The sequence below is a fragment of the Pelodiscus sinensis genome, chromosome 2, assembly GCF_052426305.1.
Source record: "Pelodiscus sinensis isolate ZL-2025 chromosome 2, ASM5242630v1, whole genome shotgun sequence".
Lineage (NCBI taxonomy): Eukaryota > Metazoa > Chordata > Testudines > Trionychidae > Pelodiscus > Pelodiscus sinensis.
Window position 1 is genome coordinate 120,372,722 of NC_143053.1, and position 24,863 is coordinate 120,397,584.

The window sequence follows — 24,863 nt, forward strand, 5'->3', positions numbered from 1 at the left end:
TAAATGTCTGTTACTAACTAGTGTTTCTTCTAGAATGGCCTTGTACATAATGTTTTAGCCTTCCTCTTACACCATGCTCTTACTTGGATGTTCCAGTTTCTCTTGATGCTCTTTCAGTCCCATTCCTACTTACTTGTCAGAAACATTACTCACATGATTAGCTCAATTAACTTCAGTGGAACAATTCACATGCTTAAAGTTAAATATCTGTAGAAGTCAGTGCAGGGCTAATATTTTATAGAAAACACACATCACAATGCTACCTAGAAGAGCTACAGTGAAAAATGTATTGTAATTTATTTATCCCACATTCTATGAAAAATCCTAAATTTCTAGATGTTTGTCCCTCACTGTAATATCTTGCATTCCACAAATCCATACCGTTTTTCTCATAGAAACTTTAACTCCTGTTTTATCATTACTGAAACCTCTTCTTTCCCTCTATCCCCAAATCCCTAACTCCCAAACAGCAATCAAGAAACATGATGTTAAAACAATTTTAAAACTTGTGAAACTTAAACTGACTTCATAGTTGCTGCCCACTCATAACTTTAATCCTATTAAAATGCCACTCCCTCATAATGCAGTGTTAAAAATGTCTTTTACACAGAGAAACCTAATGTGTCTGATAGAGGGGAGAAAAAAACCTTAAACACATCCAATTTAAGTTTGGAGGACTTTTTGTTTTTTAACAGAGTCCAATTCATTGTTCTTCAAGTCACAACTTTTGTTTCCTGTGACTTACTCCTTATAAACAAACACTTTTCTGGATTTTCCATATTTTAATTAATCTTGTTTTTCATACTGCTCTCAATTTAAACTCAATCTCAGTTACTTCCAGCATTAAGATCCCTTCTTTTCAAGCTCTAATTGAACATTTTCTTTTTAAAAATAAAAAAAATCTTTAAAGGAGTGCCCCACCTGAGTCTATATTTATTTATGGCGTGACATCTAGATCCTGGACTTGAAATATCAGTATCTCATTGTTAACTCATTCCACTCTGAAGAGAAAAATTCTCATACATATTTTAAGTTAGTTATGAAGTTAATTTTATTGTTAACTTTATATTCCCTCAGTGTATTCTTGTCATGTAGCGAGGTCTGTTTAGCTCCTCACACAAAATATACTGAAATACTGTGAACATTTCTTCCCTCCCAGGATTCCATCATTTTTACATTTTCTCCTATCTCTATTTTCTAGATCAGCATCGCACAACTAAGTAACCACCTCCTGTACTACAAATCTCATTCTACAATGAATCTTAGCCATTTCTTTATGCCGTTTACTCATGTTTTCTCTAATTTCTGAGGTATTCTCTCATCTATTTTATATCAGTTAACTTCTGTGATTGCTTGTAGTTGGCCTATTTCTATATTTTGCTTTAGCAAAAGCAACTAATTTTAGTAGCAGATGCCATGGAACAATGCGGGTCTCACTTTTTGTGTCTTGTTCCTTAAAAACACGTTTGTTTGCAAGAAAATGTCAGGATATCTCGTGTATCCAAATCACCACTCTTTTTCTGTCACAACAATAAAGTTTTACTTTTTCCTATAATTTATTCACTCTTGATTTTTTTTGTCTTGGCTTATAAAGAAAAATATCCTGGAATACTGGATAGGAGCTAAGAACATTTGTTGTCCCCATTCCTGAAAACATCTAAATAATGTTCATAAATTTAGTTCCTTGACTAGTTCCATTGACTTCACTATGATGATTTATAAGTGAAGTCATGTACGTGTTACTGTTTACAGAGCCGAGACTGTAGTCTGCAACTACAGCTAGAAATGGGATCTATGCTTCATCACTATGGCCGTGTCCAGACTCAGGGGTTTTTTCGGGAAAAGTAGCCTTTTCCCGAAAAAACTTCCCCTGCGTCCAGACTCAAGCCGCGTTCTTTCGAAATTATTTCGAAAGAACGCGGCTTTTCTTTCGATGGCGGTAAACCTCATTTCACGAGGAAGAACGCCTTCTTTCGAAAGTTCCTCTTTCGAAAGAAGGCGTTCTTCAATGTAAAGAGGCCGTCTTCGAAAGAGAGCATCCAGACTCGCTGGGTGCTCTCTTTCGAAAAAGCGGATTTCTCTTTCGAAAGATCCGCCTGCAGTCTAGCTGGGTTATGTCTACACAGCAGCGTTATTTCAGAATAACTGACATTCTGAAGTGACAAAGAGTGTATCTACACTACAAGCTTTTATTTTGAAATAAAGTTGAGTTGGAGGACTTCTTATTCCGACATGATAACCCTCATTTCATGAGGAATAAGGGATGTCGAAGGAAGAGTGTTCTTTCAACTTCCTGCTGTGTAGACAGTGCCTAAAGCCAAGTTAAGCTATTTCGACTTTAAGTTACACAATTGACGTAGCTGAAGTTGGGTAGCTTAATTTTACTTGAGCTCTGCTGCCTATGGCAGCTCAACTGTTGGAGGTTTTCATTTAGATGGGGATCAGATGTGTTTACCTCTGAAGCATCTAACACTGCTGGGAGTTGTTCATACCATAAGTGGAACTGCACTGTTAACAAATTATGATTCCCTTTATGACAAAACTATTGGGGAGTAAGGTTTCATTTTATAACCCATTAGCAGTTGCTTCTTTCTGCATTACCATTGTCCATTTGGCTTCAGTTCACTTGACCTACTACATGCTCTGCTTCCTTTTAAAATTCTTTCAGATAAATAAACACAAGACACTTCTCATCCTAAAAGAAATTAGCAGATGTACTCATCATGTGGTGTACCATGGAACAGAATTTTCCAGCAGTCATCCAACTTCTATATCTGAATAAGTTTTGAATCCATATCAGTGGGATTTTTAATTATACTAGACTGCTGTAACACGTTAGCTAACATTTTAGGATGTAGGGCTCTCAAGGTTTGTTGATAATTACAGACTATAAAAACACAACTGCTTAGCTCTCCCAAATAATAATATTTCTTCTTAGGTATTTATTTTGAAAAACACTAACATTAAAGTGATGCAACAGTTTACAAACCACCAGCAGTCTGACTTGTTTAACTTAGCATCTTTGATGCTATCAAATGTCTAAAAATGAGTTTAAAGCAACTACAATTTCTGTATTTTCCTGTTTATGTTGTATATTTGACCACTCTTCGCTCATAGTCATCATTGTCCCTCTTACATAGTCAGTTCCAGAGAGAATAAAGGAAAAAGTAATTGTAGAGCTCCAAAACTTAGCGGAGGTGCTCGGGGGCATGACTAGCAACTGAAACTACATTTAAAACTTGACAAGTTGTTGATACTGCCTCTTTAAAATAACTCTCAAGCACCATAGTGATAGAAATGTAGCCGTGTTAGTCTGGGGTAGTTGAAGCAAAATGCAGGACAATGTAGCACTTTAACAGTGACTTCAAAATGTTTTAAAGGAGAAGCAACCACCAGGTGGCAACAAGTGGTAAGAAAACTTTCATTAGTGAATTTACAATGGCTTAGTTAGAAAAATGTGAATGAATTTTTTTTCTCAAAGTGATTGTTCTCTATTTGACTTATCAGTACTCCATCCTCAAAGGAAACCTGCACAACACTATCAAAAGATGAACCTGGGAGCGTAAATTCATAACTTTTCTACATGTTAAAAATAAACTCTGGAGTCCTGGCTTATTACAACAATCTATAACACATTAACAACCTTCCTCGCTGCTCCCAGTTTTTCATTCCCACAACTGGAAAAGTATTAACTAGCCACTTCACTTTGAATGGTCCCTTGAAATATGTCTTAACTGTCTCTGCTAAACAATCTGCTTCACTTTGTATTTAGCTGTTACACTCAAAGTATGTTTCTTAATCCTGAAGACAAGCTCTTGGCAAGCTGAAAAGACTGTTTCTCTCACCAGTAAAAGTTGGTCCAATAAAGGACGGGGATTGTGGATTCAAGCAAATTCTCATCTTAAATTTCAAATATGTTTCCCATCTAGATCTATAGTTGGTAACATTCCAGTTAACACCTTTCATTTAATTCTTCAGGATTTACAGAGATTTTGCGTTGATACAGGAAAATCCTTTAGAATAACATTTTAAACATTCTAGCAATCTGTTTCTGTCCTTTCACGCTAACAACCTGATACTTAGATGTGCCAAGTACCTTCACCTCTCATTTAACTTTGATCTTGTGTACACTGGAGATTTATTCTAATTTCAACCATGGGTGTCCAGCCATCAGTGTAGCTATACTATAAACCCCTGGGCTATGTCTACACTGCAGGTTTTTTGCACAAGAACTTTTTGCACAAGAGTTCTTGTGCAAAAGTTCTTGCGCAAGAGCGCATCCACACTGCCATGGGCTTTTACACAAGAGATGTGCTTTGAGTTGTTGCACAAGGGTGCATCCACACTGCCATGTGCTTTTGCACAAGAGATGTGCTTTTGAGCAAGAGGGTCTATGGCAGTGTGGATGCTCTCTTGCACAAGAAAGCTCTGCTGGCCATTTTAGCCATAGAGGTTCCCTGTTTCCATCTCTTGCGCAAAAAGCCCTCTCTTCTAGCTACTGTAAACTTTCTTGTGCAAGAATGGGCTTGTAGTGTGGATGCTCTGCAAGTTTTTGAACAAGAACAGTCATTCTTGCACAAGAAGCCTGCAGTGTAGACACAGCCCTGGTGTAAACAAGGGAAAATAGTAGTGTTGATTTTTCACTAGTGCATTTTACCCCATTTCCCAGCAGGATTCCTGTAATCTTAAGTGTGTGTTGAATCAGTCTCTAGATTAATTTGCTCTCAATTTTTTTAATTTATCTTGCCCCCCTCCCACTCCAAGAATCTACACTGTGTACAAACTAAGACCCCAATTTGGGAAAGATTTATGCATGCATTAAACTTTATATATAGGTAGTCCTATAGAGTCTAGATCTCAGTGGAGCTATTCATGTGCATAAGATTAAGCAAGTGTATAAATCCCTGCAGGATCAGGACAGACAGACCCTAGAAGACATTTTACTATATAGCATAGTGCTAACTGGGATGGTAGATTTGGACTATTAGAGTAATAAGCACAATAACCAGGAACAAGGATTTGCACAAAGGGGATCTAAGATGATAGCCCCCAAAATATTTTCAAAGGAGTAATGAAGAAAAACCACATGGGCTAGTGAAAAAGGCCAAAAAGGTCAATGAACATGTCATTAACTTAGAAGTCATCTTTCTTATCTGCCTCTTTTGACTATCCAGTCTTTAAGTGCTTATAGACTGTTTTTCCTGTTACATTCCAGCTGAGCTTTCCCCTTGATATTTTTATACCCACTATATCTTCTTGTTTTTCCCCTCTCCTATTTTTTCCTTCCCCCCCCCTCCCCTATTTATTTTTGTTCTGGGCATCCAACACTGGTTATCTCAAGAAGTGGGCTGTGCCCAGGAAAGCTCATGAGACCATCTACATGTTTTGTTAGTATTTAAAATGCTACCGGACCATTTGTTGTTTTTAAGTTTTTCTTTGAGCGTGTGTTTCTGCAATAAAATGTTTCTCATCTTGCTACCTTTCCAGGTTCGCTTAATGGTGTGTCTGGAGTCTTTGCTACTCAACAGTCCTTAATCCTCACGAGTGGGGAGGATCAAAAGGGATTCCCCTACACCACGAGCAGAGCTTTTCACTCCAAATGGTTTCAGCAATGCATTCCCCCTCCAAATGGAAAGCACAAAAATGAGTGAGGGAAGAAATGTCCAGCACTTAATGTGCGCCAGGGGTGAGCCCCCCCCCCCCCTAAAGTTGGCAGCTGATATAGTCGGGCACCTCCCGGCTCAGTGTGTCAGTGAGAAAGTAAGAGCATTGCTGGAGCGCGCTCAGGTTGCTCTTTCACTGCCATGCCCCGGAAGCGTCTAGCCCATAACTCATCACAGGGCTGGCTGGGATTTCGGGTTAGGTATCAACCCGGCCTCTTTCCACCTCTGCCGGCACCAGGCCTCGGCGCTGGTTTGGGGGGTTGTGTTTGGCTCGTCTCCCCGGCGCGGCGCCCGGGCCGGCCTTGGGTAAGAGCGCAGGCAGCAGCGCCTCCCGCAGCCTCCCGCAGCCTCCTGCGTCTTCCGTCCCCGCCGGCGCCAAGGAGAAGCGGGAAGCCGCGAGCAGCGCGCGGGCCTGGCTTTGCACCGCCCGGCGGGGAGCAGGCCCGCGACGCCCAGCGCAGCATTGGCCCTGCGTGGCTGCAGCCCCGGCCCAAGCAAGGAGCCACCCGGTGCGTTTCCCGCTCCCGCCTCCCTTTCCCAGGGAGCCCCGCTCCATACACCCCGGCCGGCCGAGCATGCAGGCAGCCCGGCAGGCTGCTCCCGGCCACGCACGGGGCATGTGGCCCGCCCCGCCAGGGATACGCCGATCGCCTCCTTCCTTTCCCCGTTTCTTGAATGAACAGCGAGGTGGAGCTCTCGGGATCCCGCCCCTCCTGCGCGGGCCTCTCCCGGCCCGTCTCCTCCCCGCCACTGGGCTCCGCTCCGCCTCCCTCCTCCTCTTGCCGCCGCGCTGTGCCTGTGCTTCCCCGGCCGCCACAGCGACGCGGAACGGACTGGCGCTCCAGCAGCACCACTGCAGACAGACTAGGGGGCTGCTCTGCCGGGCGGCTGGCAAGGCTGCCGGTGCTGGGGCGGGAAAAGGGAGCGGGGAACAACTTCCTAGCTGCGGTCCTAATTTGTATGAATAATATTCCACACACGCCCCCATCCTCTTCCCTCCTCTGCACAGTGGGGGTTTCTTCCTTTTTTATACAAACAAAGCTGCTTTGGGAAGGCATTTGCTCCCGGGAGTTCAGGCAACCGCCACAATTTTGATGCTCCCTTTTTGAGTGTGTGGGTGTACGTGTGTGTGTGGGAGCGCTGGGCTGCACCTAGGGATCAGCCTCTGAATGAAACTACATGTATTCAATTGCATGTGTCTGTACCTTGCACTGGAGGGGAAAGCACAGCAGCACTTCTGCAAGAGCTTGGAGTCAAAGGTGTGTTTCATCTGCTCTTCACAATTTTGTTTTTTGTTTTGGGTTGCTCTTTTTCCTGGGCTCTGAGGCTGGATATTCTGAGCTTTGACATGTCTTTGGAGAGGTCTGTTTAACAGAAGGCGGGGAAATATTTTTTGAAATCCTTAGGGTTTTGTTTTTGTCCCTTTCCTGTCCCCTTGGTGATTTGATCTTGTGAAGCATCAAAGCAGCCAGAACTTAATGTGTCTGAAGACTTCTGATTTTTTTAAAGGAAACTTGACAGAGGAACATATTTATAGTTCAAGTAAGTACTTTTCACAGCAAATTTACATTGTGTAATTAAAAAAAAAACAGTGTTGAGATTTTTTAGTTTAAAGTGTATTGGATTAATATTCATCCAAGGCTGTTGAACAAATCAGTTTGAATTGCAGTTTTTGCAGTCTATGTTCTTCAACTCCTTCATTCACATGTGCTTGTTCAGCACCTTGGGGAACGTATGCACCTTGTTTTGAATAAGTATGAGATATTTTTTTAAAAAAATGTATTTCAGCATCAAGAAGAAAATGTTTCTAAAATAAGTATATAATAAGTAAACATGTGCTTCTGGAAATAAAATACACGTGCATCCAAACCGAGAAGTCGAAAGTACCTCTGAGACCTCAGAGCTACCATCATGAATGAAACCACATCAAATACAATAACTGGATTATAATTTTTGGTATTATTGTTATTGGCTACTTTACTTTTTTGGGTTCATTCTTCTCCTCTTCTTCCTCTCTCCTTCGTCCTTGTTGGAAATTATGGCTCATCCTGGGAGAAGAGGCTATGATAACCGGGAGATAGTGTTGAAGTACATCCATTACAAACTGTCACAGAGGGGGTATGATTGGGCTGCCAATGAAAACAGAGGACCAGTTTCTTCAAGTCTCTCTCCTCCTGCTGCTGCTGGGACCCCATCTGACCATGCTGGGCTGGTGTCTTTGCCGCCTGAACCCCCTGGTTCGGCTGCTGCTAGTAATGTGCCCCTTGGTGATGGGCTGCGCTCAGCACCACAGGCTGTTCACTTGACTCTGTGCCAAGCCGGAGATGAATTTTCCCGCCGCTATCACAGAGATTTTGCCCAGATGTCTGGGCAGCTGCACTTGACCCCATTCACGGCCAGGGGGCGCTTTGTGGCGGTGGTGGAGGAGCTATTCCGAGATGGGATTAACTGGGGAAGGATCGTGGCCTTCTTTGAATTTGGTGGCGTGATGTGTGTGGAGAGTGTCAACCGGGAGATGTCGCCTCTTGTGGACAGTATTGCTGTGTGGATGACTGAGTACCTGAACAGACACTTGCACAACTGGATCCAGGACAATGGAGGTTGGGTAAGTGTCCCGTATTTCTTTCTCTGTAAATTATGGTAGAATTTCCATCAATGTGGTCACATACTATAGTGATGCAAGCAGTATAGCAACCTATATAGACCAGAATATGAATATCATAATATACTTTAATTGACATAATGCAAGGCAGTGTTTTGGTCTGTGTTACTATAGTGTTTATCAGCATAGCTGTTGTTGGTGTGGAGCTTCTGGAATGTCATGTCATGCAGGAGTTAGAGTTTTGGTGTGGGAGTGGTCACAGTTCCCCATCCTTTGCTAAAAGCTTGGGTAAGAGGTGTATGCATGTATGTGCACACACTGAAAACAAACTTTCTTGTTGGCTGGTGCAGTGAGCGTTCTCCATTCTGTTTCAATGTACTTTAACCATTGAAATCATATGTATATGTTGCGCTATGGTAGAATGGATTCACAGAGCAGTGTGGGAAAGAAAAGCAGTGACATATCTAGGAATGATGCTATAGCCTAATGCTTGAATGAGGTTGAGGGAAAAGGAAAGCGTGTGTGTTTTGTGTATATGCTCATGTTAGTCAAGAATGCTGTAAGCAGGAGAACTCTATATTACAGATCATCAGATGGAGCAGTGTTTAAACTGAGTATCATCTGGTGTTTATAACATATAAAAATATTAGAAAGATTTTACTGCATACGCTAAAAGTAATATTTTTAAATTGTCTTTTTCTAGTGCTTGTGTTGAATCAATTTCAGGTTAGGCAGAATAAAGTGTGGGGAGGAACTTTCTCTGACAGTTTTCTGGAGAGTGCATGCTATTTATTATAACCTGGTGTATTCCAAAGGCAAGAAGTATTTTATGAATTCCAGGGATTAAAAACAAACCAAAACTGTAACCTGGTGTATTCCAAAGGCAAGAAGTATTTTATGAATTCCAGGGATTAAAAACAAACCAAAACTCTGGCTGAGGTGGTTTTAGAAGGGAATAATTCAACCACAGGCAAAGAAAATCTACCATTTTCATCCATACAATCAAATCTCATCTGTTTCTGTCTCAAATAATAGTTTTGTCAATTGAAAGATGCTTTCTCCTTTTATTCATTTCATTCCTGCAGTATGCATAAAACCAAACTTGTATGATGTGCCTTAATGCATTTGTGAATCCAAGGAGCAAAAGACACATTGCAACAGAAAACTTAATGTATGAGTCTGGGGGCTGTCATAAGTCATTTTAAAGAAGAAAATAGAATAGTTCTGGGATTCTAAAGGCCCTACTTCCGTCTGCTAGGTGGCATATTTATAGAGAGAGATTTGTTATATAGTACAATTTTAAGTTGCTTACTGCATTTTGCTTATGAAATTCATTTTTAAAACTATATATAAACTGTTACTGTACTTAAAGATTATAGATGCTGAAATATCACTTATCCACAGTGGCTGTGTCTATTCAAATATTGAGATCCTCCATTCTCTCCCATGGTTCTCAGCACAGGGTGTTTTACATCCAAGGGACTGGGAAACGTGTGGACTGACATTAGTAGGAAGAGCAGGCATTTGTGGCATTCTACCATGTTTGTGTTCTACTTCTGAAGTTAAACTTCAGGACAAGTGATTAAGACAATGATATCGACTGAAATGTGGAAAACCCCCCAGCTTGTTTTGAAGGTTATAAATATGGCTTAAAAGTTGCAGGACAGCCCCTCAACATGGACCTGAAGGATAGCCTTCAAAGATAACATTTTTCAAAATGAGTCTTTAGCATTCTTTGGAACAGCTGTTTATGCTGTGCATAGGGGAAAAGAACATTTAGAATTTTATAGATCTAAAAAATTAGGCCAAACATTAAGGGAATGACTTCCACTGACTTACAGTGGCCTTTGGCTCAAGCCCTAATACTGTTATGTGTGCATACTATTTTCTATTTAAAAAATAAATAATGGATATAAATGAAAACTTTAAAAAGATTAAAATTCTTGGTCAAATGACTCAACCATATTCATATTCTTCACATTTAGAGATATAATAACCTAGATATCTAATACTAACAGCCTTTTAAAAAGAAAGATGCTTCTTAATACTGGCATGGTCATCGAAGTTTCATGTATGGACTGCTGATTTTTTTTTCTGATGTATGTGACACCATTTATTGTGGTGTGAATATATTGGTAATTTGCATATCTTTTATATATGTATATTATCAGGACACTTTATACAAATGAAAGTGTTTCTGTGAAATAGGTTGCACCAGTTGAGTCCCATGATTAATAGCATAGGTAGCAATTTCTAGGCTCTTAACAAATGAAGCTTCAAATGCAGCTGTTAGGATCCTCATTTCAGATGGAAAAAATCCAAGATAGCACTTCTCATAGAATTTGTTTTTTAAAGTGTGCAAAAGGAAAAACATACTTCATGGTATAATTTGTAATGTGATGACACTTCTTGCCAGGTGCTGGAAGCACTCTATTTAACCTGGTACTTATTCACAACATACCCAGCATATGCCCTTAGTACAGTGTAATGAATGTCTCTCTATAAATAATTACTCACATGCAGACATATGAACACTTTATGTGTTCTAAGCATAACTGTGTATCACATCTCAATACTACATTGGCACCAGGTATAGCCATATGAAATGCATATTTTTACAGCCTTCTGCTTTACAGTGTAATGGTCCAATCTGTACTATTATGATCTTTCATGATAAGATGTGATACTACAATGTATTGTTTATGAAGACTGCATCACAAACTGTAAGAGTCAAATGATCAGTCACAAACCTGTTTTAAGTAGCAAACAAGTTGCTCAGCTTGCAATTACTACTTTTGTGAGTGTACACCTCTGATAGCAGGTCTGAAAGTTTGGCTGTCACTGTCTTTAATAGCTGATTTTTATTTTTTTGAAACACCAGCAAATTGCTTTAAAAGGACCTACATTTATTATTTTATAAGGAAAACAAAGGACGGGATCTAATTTATGGACTACAAATTTTAACAATTGTTAGATGTCTTCATGTTTATGTTGATTTAAAACACAAATCAAACTGCCTACATTAGGCTGTATTTTTACCTTGCCATTTCAGATACACATAAATATGACTAAAACAGTTGCACTCTGGATCGGATGCTAAAATACGTGCTGTGACTTGACAAAAGCATATTAATCAAATTACAAAAGTAATAAGGAAGACCAGGTTCTCCTATCTATTCAGTATAATGTCTATTTTCTGATTGTCCAGTTAATGGCTTAAATTTAATTTTTTTAATCTCATTATTTTAGCTATAGAACTTCTGTCCTGAAAACAGGTATACTGATGAGAACAGTTACTTATGAGTCTGATTTAGGGAATATTAAATGTTGTACCTTTGGAAATAACCATATTTGTTGTGGAATAATGCATTCCTAATAGACTAATATGGAACCAAAAGACTAAATTAGAGGTCAGCAGTGCCTCAGCTCTGGGCTTTGTGGTAGCCCAACAGGTAACACTCTTCTTGGGTTTGAGGGGAGGGTGTGTTGGGATGGAAGAGGAAGGAATTTAAAAACAAAGAAGAGAAGGTCATGGAATGAGAGAGATTAATCCTTATTTGTGTTAATGGTCAATTCAGGTAAGTATGAAAAATTTTACTTTGATTTACCTTTTTAAAAAAATGCTGTACAGGAATGTAATTTATTTAGGGCTAGATGGTGATACTCTTACTTCATTGCATCATACCTTGCTCCTTGAGAAAGCCCATTTGGTTTCAGAGAGACAATTTAAAACATAAGGTCTTATGCAGTAAGGACATCAAACTCTGTCCCTTTGCTGTCTTATTGACTGCATTAGCTGTTGCTTAATTTATGACTCCTTTTTTAAAATACTAATATGAGTTCTTTTAAGCCTCACTCTGATTCCATTTAATGCCCATGTCACTATTGACTGTTAGAGAATGTCTAGCAAGTATGAAATCTGGTCCACTTACAAAAATTGATAGTAGTTGAAGGTACAAAAGCTTCTTCAGAATCCTTTGTCAGGTTTTGTGGTTTTACAATCAGATTTTCTTATTTATCAAAATATTTTTCTCTGAGCTCTTGCTGACAAACTAATTCTGTTAATGCCTGTGTAACAGAAGAAAGGAATTCTGTAAGAGAACCTGTGGAACTGACTATATACAAGCTGTTGTCCAGTGGCGGCCCGTCAATATAGGCGAACGAGGAGGTCACCTAAGGCGCCAAGATAAACGGCTGTTGAGGGCTTTGGACGCGGGGGCGCCGATTGCGCATTTCGCCTAGGGCACCAGTTGCCGGCAGCTCCTCGAGGGCCACTCCTGCTGTTGTCAATTGCAAAAAGTAAACAAAGTGAAAAAAGAGGAAATAATGTATTTTCTCTAATTTATTTCATGTGTAGTAATTGCAGATGTATTTACAACAATGTTCTGAAAGAAGTGTTGATTTTAACTTTGATCATGTATCTTTAAAGGTGGAATACTACTGTCCTAGGAAATGGCTATATAATATTGCCAATTGTAGTTAATTGCCTTCATCTGGCAAAGAAATGTGTTCAAACAGCTGGTTTATAGAATAGGTTTATTCAGTGCTGAGAACTATTTTTTTCTGTGTTTGTATCAATACTTGTGTTATCTGTGGTGAGAAAAATATCTAGTTTAAGATTGGAGTTTTAGTATGTGGATTGAAACTACAGTTTGCTAATCCACAAATGCATGGTAAATCCAATCAAATGGCTTTTATTTCACAGTGTGTTGACAAAGCACTGATTCACTAGAAGAGGCACAGAACCCATTCAGTGATGTGTGAAATTATATTTTGAGCAGGGACATTTTCCCAGCAGCCAAATGTCAGGGCCCAGATTTTCTAGCATGGTACTGTCTGTTTGCACTGCATCACTAGTGGAATCTGACTCTAAAGGGGATTTTTAACTCCCTAAGGAGAGTTATCTCAACATAAAGTGGATCGTTTTGGTTTTGCAGGCCTGGGGTAACTGGGAAAAGGGCTGCTATCTGAGAAAAGGGGGAACCATGCTGGTGTACTGTTTTGACCCACTGTGGTGGTTTTGGTCTCTTGTGGTCACTGCTTGTTGGTGTAAATTATAGGAAATCTTGGGATCCTTTGAGCAACAAAAGGAATTGCCAGAATTTGTAAAATGCAAAGGTTGTGTGTGTGTGCGCGCGCGAGGAGACCTGGTTTCTATTCACTAACCTCCTATGTGACCTTCCTTAGGGTCAGTTCCTCTCTGTTTTCTCTCCCTCTCTGTTTTCTCTCCCACCTTTTGTTTGACTTGTCTGTTTAGACTGTAATATCTTCAGGACTGTCTCATCTTCAGGACTGTCTTTTACCATTGAGAGACTTCTAGATATTACAGTAGTGAATTGCTACTAATTAATGTACAAGTGGTACATTAAGTGCTCCTAATTAATGTACAAGCGGTATATTAATGTCTGGCAGATGCTTTGTGCGGATAAGCCATAGCTGCTTAAACTTAGTTAACAGCAATAAAACAGAATAAAATACGGTGAGAAATCTGATTAAATAACACATCTTCTTTAACAATATGGATTTTTTTTTAATCTTCTGTTTCTCATTTTTTTCATTCCTTTTTAGTAATTCAGTTTACGGGTAAAAATGTAAAGCTACATATTCATAAACAGCCACCAACTTAAACCCCTCCAACGCATTATCAATAACCTACAACCTATACCGGAACATGATGCTACACTCTGAGAGGCTCTGGGTGACAGACCTGTACTCTCCTATAGACAACCACCTAACCTCAGGAAGATTCTCACTAACAACCACAGGGCATATCACATTAAAACTAACCCTGGAACTTTCCCTTGCAACAAACCCTGTTGCCAGCTTTTTCCACACATTTACTCTGGAGACACTATCACTGGACCTAACCATGTCAATTATATGATCAAGGGCTCATATCCTGTCAGCCAGCATTTATTTCAGTCAAATTGGCTATTCCCTTAAAGACCTGAAAACATGTGTCTTACAACAAAGAGACACTAACACCAGATTACAGAGGGACTTTTATTTATGCCTAAAATTTGACATGTTGCGAATGGGCCTTAATCGAGATGATAATTATCTTACACTTTACAAAGACAGACTCCCCACCTTTTGATATTCGTAGTGACCCCAGATTAGCCACTTAATTGACTCTTACAGCAAGCAGTTTCCTCCTGCCTTGTCACTCCCCTCCCACCCCGCCCCCATCTTCTGTTTATTAGCCACCTTCTGTTGGCTGCACCTTCTATGTAGCTGATCTGCCAGTTTGTAATTTTTTTACTTTTTTCATTGTATCCCTCTGTTATATAATGGTCATGCCAATTCACTTTCAGAATATGATCTGAAAAAGTGGGTCTTCCCCACGAAAGCTCATCACCTAATAAACTATCTTGTTAGTCTTTAAAGTGCTACATGACTGCTTTTTCTGTTTTGCCGGCTACCTCTTTGTTAATATTCATAAAAGTATCCATTTTGTCACATACTGGAGCAATTTTCTTTTAGTGATGGCTTTGTATTTTGATTGGATGATTTTGTTCTACTTTTAGTAAATTGTATTTTCTCATTTTTAGTTCCAAGTGACTGCTCATCAGACTCTCCAGCATGATTTATAGTCACACTTTCTAGTAATTGTTTCTTAAACAGATGCAGTTCATGTCAACAATCACAAAATAGCATGAGCTCCAGAAAAGCCACAGCCATAATTTTTTTTCTTGTCTTTCCCATCTAAGTTCATACAGCTTGACAGCTGAATTGATGACCCCCTCGGAAACAGCGTGTGTGTGCGTGGGTGGCACATGTTTAGAGGTTTCTAGCACTTAGTACATCCACAGTGCCATTCCTAAATATATGAATCATTTTGTAGCAGTAGTTTAGCCACTCTAAAAAACAAAACGAAAACAAAACCCCAGCAAAAGCACATTACAAATAGAAAACAGAACTGTTTTAATATTAAACTGTCTTAATATTTGAAGTTCAAAGGGTTAACTAGAGTATCTAATTGTATGGCATTCTGGTGGAACGTGATCTCATGTTCTCTGAAGTTGATGGGAACATTTCCACTGACGCTGGCCGAAGTCCATGGATTGCTAAACTCATGGGTCCTATTTTCTGTTCACAATGGTATAAATTAAAAGTAATTGCATTTGTTATATTACATTGGTCACAGACCAGTTTTACACCAGTCTGGCTCGTGGTTTGTTCATCATGCAACAACATACAAAGACAGCCAACAAATTAACTTTTACTAATTAACTTGGCACTTATTGACTGAGTCAGTGCCCACTGAGGTACAGGGAAAGTCTTTGGTTGATATCAGTGGATCAGACTTTTAATCTTTTCTCTATTATTTTCCACCACTGGTTGGAATATACACGTAATGCTTTATTTCTATCTTATGATCAAATAGTAATAACAATCATAACTGAGAAGGCAGTCATTACTCAGTTGCAACAAAATAAACTTATTTTTGAGGGCAGTACTGGAATAGTGTTTCTCATTCGAGGCACAATAATAGAATAGGTGAAGGTGTGTGGTGCTCTAAATCTGTTCCACATCAGAATAACATCCAGGCCTTCTTGGCGCACACAGCCACTGATGACAGGCTTGGGGAATTTTTATTTTGTTCTAGCTTTTGGTTTCATTAATGATCAGATTTATATTTGGCTTGTAAAAGAGCATGAAATGTGATAACTTTTCCAAGTGCACCCAGGAATCTGACATTCCTTCTTTTCCTGTTGGGAGATGTGCAGTATGCTATATCCCAGTGGTAGCTGGCTTTTACCAATGTTATTATTTTGAAGCTTGAATTTAATACAGAGGAATCTTGAAATGTTCCACTTATTGCAAAGCTTCCTGTAGTTACCTGCATTTTACAAATTAGCAAGTATCAAACAAACATGCTTTAAAGAAGAGAGAAATAAATTGCATAATCCACCTATTTATTTAGGGCCAAATCCTGTTCCAATTGAAGTCACTGAACATTTTCCATTGACTTCAGTGGGAAGATGAACAGACCTCTTTTTTAGGCAATTGTAATTAAATTGTATCTGTTTATGATACAAGAAAACGTAACCATTTAAATAAAAGGCAATAGCTTTTAAACTAATAGAAAATACTTTTTATATAATACATCATTAACCCCTGGTGTTTGGATTAGAAAGCCTGCCTTAAAAAGAGGTACACAAGAAGCTCAATTTATTTACAGAGAGAAGGTTAAAGGTTAACACAGTTCATAAATACAATATCTACATGGGGAACAGAAATTTGATAATAGAGGGATCTTCAATCTAGCAGACAGAGGTATAATGAGCCCCAATAACTGGAAGTTGTAGCTAGATGAATGTACTAGAAATAAGGCATGCATTTTTAACAGTATAAGTTATTAATCATTGGAACAGTTGCCCAACAGGCATAGTAGATTTTCCATCACCTGAAATTTCTAAATCAAGATTGGATATTTTCTTAAAAGATATGCTCTAGTTCAACCACAGCTATTGGATTGGAAGCAGAATAAGTTCCATTAAGTCTTATGCCTGCGTTTATTCAGGAGGTCAGATTAAAAGATCTTTTTAAAGTGTATGATTTCTATTATACAAGATATCACTGAGTTTGTTTAGTTAGATTTAAGAAAGATTTATATGGATAGTGAAAACATCTACACTTACATTAGATAGGATAAAATTGCTGCCTATAACATGTCTGAACCCTTCTGAATCAAGGGATAAATCACACAATAACTGATGACGTTTGAGAGAAATTTCAATTGGTAGGTTAGTCCATCGTTGTTCATCTGCACTGCAACACTATTTTGGGATACCAGAATATCCCGAAATAACTAACCCACATCTTCACAGCAAGCCCATTATTTCAGGCTCGCTATTCTGATGTCCCTGTAAACCTCATTCTATGAGTAATAAGGGATGTTTCAGAATAGCGCTTTATTTAGACAGAGCCGAATGACAAAATAAGCTATTTTGAAAGAGCATCGAAATAAGATACGCAATTTGTGTAGCTCAAATTGAGTATCTTATTTTGAGTTACGGTGCAGTGTAAACCCACTTTATGTGATTTCTTGTACCTTCCTAAGAGTAATTGATATTGGTCATTGTCAGAGACAAGATGCTGGACTAGATAGACCGTTGGTGTAGTGTGGGAATGCCTGCATTTACTTTATAGTTTACTCAAATATAGAATTAAGTCTCTAATTGAGAGGCCTTGGTATAGCAATTCTTATGTTTAAAGCTATGTTGAGAAGTGGAGATGAGTCTGGCTTCTTTTCAGAGTGTTGCATTTGAAGGATATTGTGTTACATATTGATACAATTTTTAATAAGGTTAGAAGATGTTTTTATTAATTGTAATTTTTCTTTCTGAGCATTTACACCATTGAATTCACTGCTGTACTCATGTGTTTATCTTTTAAAATCTAATTATTACTAAAATTTGTTAATGAACAGGAATAATGCTGCATTAAAAGAATGCTGTTATTCCATGTTACAAATAAAATGAGGGAAGAGTTGGTTACTATGTCTTTTAATAGGAAAGATAACTCACCACTACTATGTATGAGTGGGTTTTATGCTATTAAGATGTATGATTTAATGTACAGCAATCCTATGTAATCAAAGGAAATTATCTCCTTTTCTCTGAAAGAGATATTAAAGCATTGTGGTCTAGTTATTAGGGAAGGGGGCTGGGAATCAGAACTCCTTAACTTTCTTTCTTGGGTCTACTACTAATTGTGTGTGATCTTGAGTGAGTCATTTAATCTCTCTCTCGGTCTCAGTTTACCCAACCAAGAAATGGATACGTGATATGTCTGCCTCATAACAATGCTGAGAAGCACAAGTCACCAGGGAGTTTAGGCCTACCAAAAAAAAAAAAAAAGTTCATTAACAAGAGCTAATATTAGCAGAACGGTTTTTCATGAAAGTTTTAGGTTTAGATTTAAACAAAATTCTATTGTGCATTCATTCATTATTGTTGCTGTTGGCTAGTATGTGAGAACCAGAAGGTAATTAGATAAGAAAGTGACTAATGGCCAAATTTAATGCAATGAATTGCTGAAAAATAAAAGGTAAACTGTTTAAATATAAATGAGATTTAAAAGCTTTCAGTTTTAATAGTGCAATGTGTTTAGCAAAGAGGTAGAGGAAATTACCAATGTATAGAAAAACAAGTTATTTTGGTCAATTTGAAGGTTGGTTTGCTGCTTGTAGATTATTTGGAAAATCCATGAAAAATGTTCTGTGCTATAGTTTGCATCTTTAAGCCTTTCCCTTGTGCATGATTAGGTCTTTCCTGATAAACATTTAACAAAGGAAACGCCTTCCTTTCAGTTTGTCTTATACACATATGTATACAACTAATTACATTATTTTAGCAGTACCCACACAATACATGTGCTCCTCCACCTAGCACAAACCTGTTTCCTAAATAAGTAAAGCTTAGGCACAATTAGACAAAAAAAAAAGACCTATTTGCTCAAATAAGTTATGTCTAATTACCAAATCAGTGGTGCTATTCATGAGCTTAAAGTTAGGCATGTGCTTAAATAACTTGTTGAATTGGGGCTTGTCTGTCCTTGGTGTAGACAGAACTCCTATCTGAAACTTTTGCTTGTGTGGTGACATTAGGATTGGGTATCATGGCTTTAGTCCAGTGAAATGTCTTTTACAGCAATACTTTTGTACATTGCAAAGCTTGTATTACTGTGGTTAAATAACTTTTATCAATTTCATACCAGAGGAAAGAGCATTTATACTCAAGTCATAATTTTCTTTAGGAGAACCTGTGAATCAGAGTTTCAAAGGACAAAAGAACTTAGGGACAGGTTTGCTGAGTTGGAGAATGGAGAAGGGGCACAGCAGCAGTAACTGAAATTGGGAGGGCAAAGAGGAGGAGATGAGCAGCTAATCTTGTAAGAAGAGCTAGAGTTTAGATACCCAGAGTTCAGAACCCCAGGAGATATAGGATGACTCATAGAAGTTTTCATGGGAGAATAAAAGACAAGAGGACTTGCAGCCAGAAAAAAACAGTTAGAAAGCCAGAGGATCACACCATCACCAGGAAAAGACAAATCTTTACAACTGAGGACTCCCTACTAAGAATGACAGGCCTGTCATCAGAGCTGATCCAGAGAACAGAAGAGTGTGTTGTCTGCCAGGCACTAACATACAGGATATGGACCAGAGGCTGAAGAGGATTTTGATGGGAGCAGAAAAGAATCTACTGATTGCCCTTCATGTGGGAACAAATGATATATCTAGATTTTCATTGGGAGATGATGCCAAATATCATGCGGGGGAAGATGCTTGATAAAATGGAGGATGAGGTGATCTCCAGTGGGATTATGCCTGTCCCTAGAGGAGGAGAACAGAGATGGGGCAAGATCATGACGATCAGATCAACACATGACTAAAGCAGGAGTGCTATAAGGAAGGTTTTGGAATGTTCGATCACTGAGAGGCATGCATGGACAGAGGATTGTTCTCGTGGGATGGACCCTTCCTGAGTACGGAGGGAAATAGACCTCTGGGATGGAGGTTGGCACAACTCATTAGAAGAGCTTCAAATTGGAACTTGGAGGAGATGGTAGGTGCTCGTGAGATCTCCACGCCTGATTTTCACATTGAGAGGGAGGAAAATCAAATAAGAAAGGATACAGCAATTGAGAAAGGAACAACAGTGGGTAAGAGAAATGGACATTACAGGGAAAAGATAGGTGATTCTGGCAGTTGAATGACTATGTGCAATTGAGTGAGAAATGTGGATGAAGCCAAACAGCAACGATTAAGATGATTGTAGACCAATGCAAAGATGATTGTAGACCTGGGTAAAATGAGTTTAAAAAAATGGAAGAACTAGAATTTCCAGGGCAGGAAGTGAAACCAGGGATAGGGATAACAGAAATATGGTGGAATAGTAGTCATGACTAGAATACAGGTTTTGAAGAGTATATGCTGTTCAGGAATAAACAGAAATAAAGGCCAAAAGTAGTAAAGTACCATTAATGATGTCATAGACTATGTAAAGAAGTTAGATGTGTTGGAATGGATAAGAGAGAGTCCCATTTGGACCAAAATCATTTTAGAGGAAGAAAGCAACTAGAGGTTCCCCAGGCTCTAGATTCTGATTTGGCTATGGTTAGAGATCTCTTTAATGTTTTTCATGAAATAATCACATTTTTCTCAGAAGTATTTAAGAGACTTTCACTTCCCCGACAGAGGTTGGAGGACAAGTACTACTAATAATAGTGGGGCGCTCAGATCTTCCTGGTTGTGATAGTTGTTAGATTTCTTTACCAGACAGTAGCTCAATTAATAAAAAGTAATGCCATTTTAGATATGCTTTTGGTGAATAGTGAAGACCTCATAAAAAAAACTGGCTATAAGGTACAACCTTGGTTCAACTGTTCATGAGCTTTCTAAGTTGCACCTCCCTAAACCGGGACTCTTTCGTCCGGCAATTTCTGTGGTCTGGCAAGACTATGGATGTTGCTGATCGAGAGAGACCAAGGCAAGAGAGCTGGTAGTTGAGAGCCCTGGGAAAGGTGAAGTTGTTGGTAATGGGGCCAAGCCCTGAGCAACCCAGCATCAGTAGCATGGCCGAGGTAGCAGGGCAGGGGCGACCTGGCAACCCAGCTGGGGCCGTGGCAGCCTGAGTGGGGCTGCGTGCCAGCCTGTCAGTGTGCTGTGGCAGCCTGGATGCCAGTAAGGCCGGGCTGCGGCAGTCCAGCAGGGACTTTGCCAGTGGTTAAGGGTCTATTACAGGAGCGGATGGGTGAAGTTCTGTGGCCTGCATTGTGGAGGAGGTCATGCTCCCTCCTGGCCTTAAAGTCTGTGAGAATACTTAGAGATTGCAGTGCAGAATGTAGGCATGTGAGTTACTTCGTACTTAAGGAAATACCCATTTAGGTTTTTTTAAAACAGCTTCTGAGAGTCATTTTAGACTTTATTTTAAAAAATGTTCCCAGTTAGAAAAGCATTTTAGTGGATGTACAGAATTAAAAAAGTAGAGCTCTCTACTCCCAAATCTGAATTAAAAACAAACAAGACTCTGCAAATCTAAGTTAGGATAGACACAATCAAGAACAATCCACTGAGATCACCTGGGAACCGCTCTGCACGGACATTCAGTTTAGAGATTGTTAGTTCACTGCTGGGGTACATTTGTAGGCCATACGCAGTCTGTCATATAATCAGGAATTGAGCCAAGTAACGCTTCATAGATCAAAATCAAAAGCCTGAATTGCACTAGGAAATGAATAGGAAGCCAGTGCAGTATAAATGTCATTTACTCTGATTTTTATGGCCTCTTTACATTACATGTGGCAGATCTTTATGTGGTATATATTGTCAGGAATAGGGATCCTGTTTAATTAGTCCTGTTTTCAAATTATCATTTGACCTATACCATTTCTTTTTTGTTCCAAACATACTTGTGTAGTAATAATAAACACTAATACCATTTCACATTTTATAGGAGAGAACTACTTTGCTCACCTCTTAAATTCATTTACTTTTAGAATGAAAGGTGGTAACTCTTTAGCATCACTTAAACAACAGTTTAGGACAGGACATGAAAATTATTGTAGTGATTTGAAACTTCACGTGGCAGGCAGAATATAAATAGATGACCCAAGTTGTAATTCCATCTGAATGCTGTAGTAATTCATCATTGTCTTCAGAGCCTCTTCAGTAGATAATTCTACCATTCTATTTTAGACTAGTATATCAAATCCTGGGCCCATTTTAGTCACTGGAAAAACTCCTATTGATTTCAAGTTGATTAGGGATGTTAAATTTTGTTTAATCAGCTAATCGAGTTGTCGTTGGAATTTCCGCCAGGCTCTTAGTGTATTTAAAAGGCAGAGGCACAGCAGGGGATCAGGTTTGACCTGGGAATAAGTTATCCCTGCTCACGCCCAGTCCCCCACTGCACCTCTGCCTGCCCATGGAGATGGTGCTGGGGGAAGCCGGCTTTTAAGCTGGCTCCCCCCAACACCGGCCCTTGCTCCCCCCTTTCTGCTTCTGATAGAAGGCAGCAAGGGCAACGAGCGACTACTCAAGTAGTCACTTGACTACCCAGTAAGCATATGCTTATCTGGTAGTCAACAAGTCACTTATATCTCTACAGTTGATCCGGGATTTCACCCCTAGGATTCTAAGACTACTGTTAGCTTTGGGGTCCTAGAATCATCCTGAATCATTTAGCTCTGGAACATAGCATTGTTATGCAGAAGTGGCAGATAACATTGAAGATTCTAAAATTTTTCGCCTGCGTGTTCATTGACTCACCTGTATCAGCTATCAGACAGACAGGGGTATTTAACAGTGATGGTTTACATGAAAGTTGGGAGGTTTCTTAATTTTATAATTTTTTGTGGTTCTGGTGTGTTTCTTATTTAGTTTAAGGATTCCAGCCTTTAAAGCCATATTTCATCCTCAGTTAATAATCAGCTAATGAAATCCTTTAGTGCTTTATTGTAGTGAGTCAGAAGCTCAGAACTGCTCTTCACTCTGCTTTTCATTATGATTTCTCCAAACAATGGGAGAACCTGTCAGTTCCTCCACTTTTACCTTTTTTTAATCTTTCAAGGATGATTGTTTCCATTGAGAGAAATAGATTTTTTTTCAGGAGTCATTTTATTCATAATTAATTTCTTTGTTTTCTAACAAAAAACACTCAAAACCCTGGTTGGAAGTACAAGATAATAAATTCTACATGATTTTGACCTTTGCAATCAGCTTATTTTGGGCATGGGAATACTACAAAATTGGCTTACTGTTATGCAGCATACATGGGATGGCTACATGTATGGGACAGAATCACTAAACAACAGGTTAGGTTTAGGACAGGACATGAAAATTATTGGAGAAAATTTGTTCTTTAATTTGTATTTCCTCGTTCAGGCTATCTGTGTATCCTTTACTCAATCCAGTCTATTAATGTTAATAAGTGTCCTAGAGAAAAACTGACAACGTGAGGTGGGCTTCTCTTTAGTTTGCATCCTCTAATAACTGGAATAGACTGCCTGTTTTGCTGAAATGAACACCCAAATTGTTTTGTTTTTGAGAACATTTAAATATCTATTTAAAGAAAACCTGTTAGTATAAAATAAATTGAAAGTCAAAAATACAGTCTGCTCATTTAGGGTAGTCCTAGTATGCTCGGGTAACATCTAGTCGCCCATGTTCTACTTCTACTTAAGATACTTCTTAGTAGGGAGGGATATAAAAGATTAACCATTTATAGGGTAAGCATTAGGCTTACTGATAGGGGTGTGAATGTGTAGCTAACGGGCTCATTGGTTAACCCTCTCGATTACATGTAGCCTCCCTGACCTTGCTGCCTCTCTTACAGAGGCAGCGGGGGTGGAGGGCGAGAGGCAATAGGGGGTGGGGAGCAGGAACTAGTACATGCGGGGAGCTGGCTTTCAAGCTGGCTCCCTGAGCATACCGCCTCCTGTAGAGCCAACTGCCTTCTCCACGCTGCCTTCCACAGAGGTAGCAGCATCGGGGTGGGGAGGTGGCCTGCAGGTTCTGACTCCTGCCTGCCTTCCTGCATTGCTGCGGTCCTGGGAATAGGGCTCCGGCCATATGGGGCAGACAAGTGGGTCTCCAGCCCTGGCTGGCCCCACCCTGAGGGTAGGACTTGGCCCAGGCAAGCCAGCAGCCATGTCAGAATGGCAGAGGCTGGGCAGGTGGTTAACCAGTTAAACATTAAAACTTTAGTCATTTAACCAGTTAAATATTTAAACTCTTTTTTTACATCCCCACTTAGTTACCTGTCATCATGGCATGTCAACTCCTAGGCCCTCACAGAATGAGATGTATTTCTTATGGGAATACTTCAATCAGAAAACATTTTCACTAATGTGGTAAATTAACATGAGCGCTCACGATCAAGAATGGACTTGAGGTTCCTTTTCTGAGTAACTCCCCTGTGATCAAATTCACCAACCAATTTGGTGGCTGTTTTTTAACAATATTCCTTGCACTCAAAGATCTGTCTTGAAGACGAACCATTGTTTATTAATCAAAATATTAAATAATACCATGTTGCTTAATTTTGCCTCCATACTTGGAAGAACACCAGCTTTCTTGTTTTTTTTCCAGCATCCAATGCAGGAAAAAAATGCCAGTAGATGTCCCCCTCATCTCTTTTTTTTTTTTTTGGCCAGTGCAATTATTCAAGTTCAGTAGTATTGTCTGAAAATAATACTATGCTATTTCTGAGGGCTAGTAGCATATGCTATTGTATGCAAGTTCAAGGTATGAAAATAACAGGTGGCCATTGTGAAGCAAAACGCAAGAATTTATTTCATTCCCTTTATTTAAAAAAAAAAAAGCAAAACATGCTGCAGTCCAACCCTTCATACTATTCTGGTGGCCCAAAAGGGCTGGGAAGCAGCCAGCAGAGTTGGCATAGCTGACTCCGGTCTCTCACTGCAGCAGTGTCTGGTGTAAGGGTTGTCCTCTTGGCCATTCCATTCTATAAAACTCTTGTAATCCATAGCTGGCAGGTGCCTCTTGCGTACTGTTACTGTTCACAATACGTTGGAGCAGTCCGCAGAGTTCTAAATGGAACTAATCTGAGGACTTAGGTAGCTGCAAT

General features: G+C 39.4%; 1 protein-coding gene across 2 annotated transcripts in view; it reads left to right on the top strand.

Annotated features, from left to right (window-relative positions):
- Nucleotides 1-5,835: 5,835 nt before the first annotated feature.
- Nucleotides 5,836-24,863, top strand: part of BCL2 (BCL2 apoptosis regulator) — a 141,255-nt gene continuing 122,227 nt past the window's right edge. Inside the window, exons 1-2 of one of the 2 annotated variants that reach the window (XM_089776413.1) lie at nt 5,836-6,922; nt 7,722-8,268. In XM_089776413.1, the coding sequence (XP_089632539.1) occupies nt 6,843-6,922; nt 7,722-8,268 (627 nt within the window). In that variant the 5' untranslated portion in view covers nt 5,836-6,842. Of the gene's footprint in view, nt 6,923-7,010; nt 8,269-24,863 lie in introns of those variants that run through there. The other variant, XM_006122882.5, reaches the window with a different exon arrangement.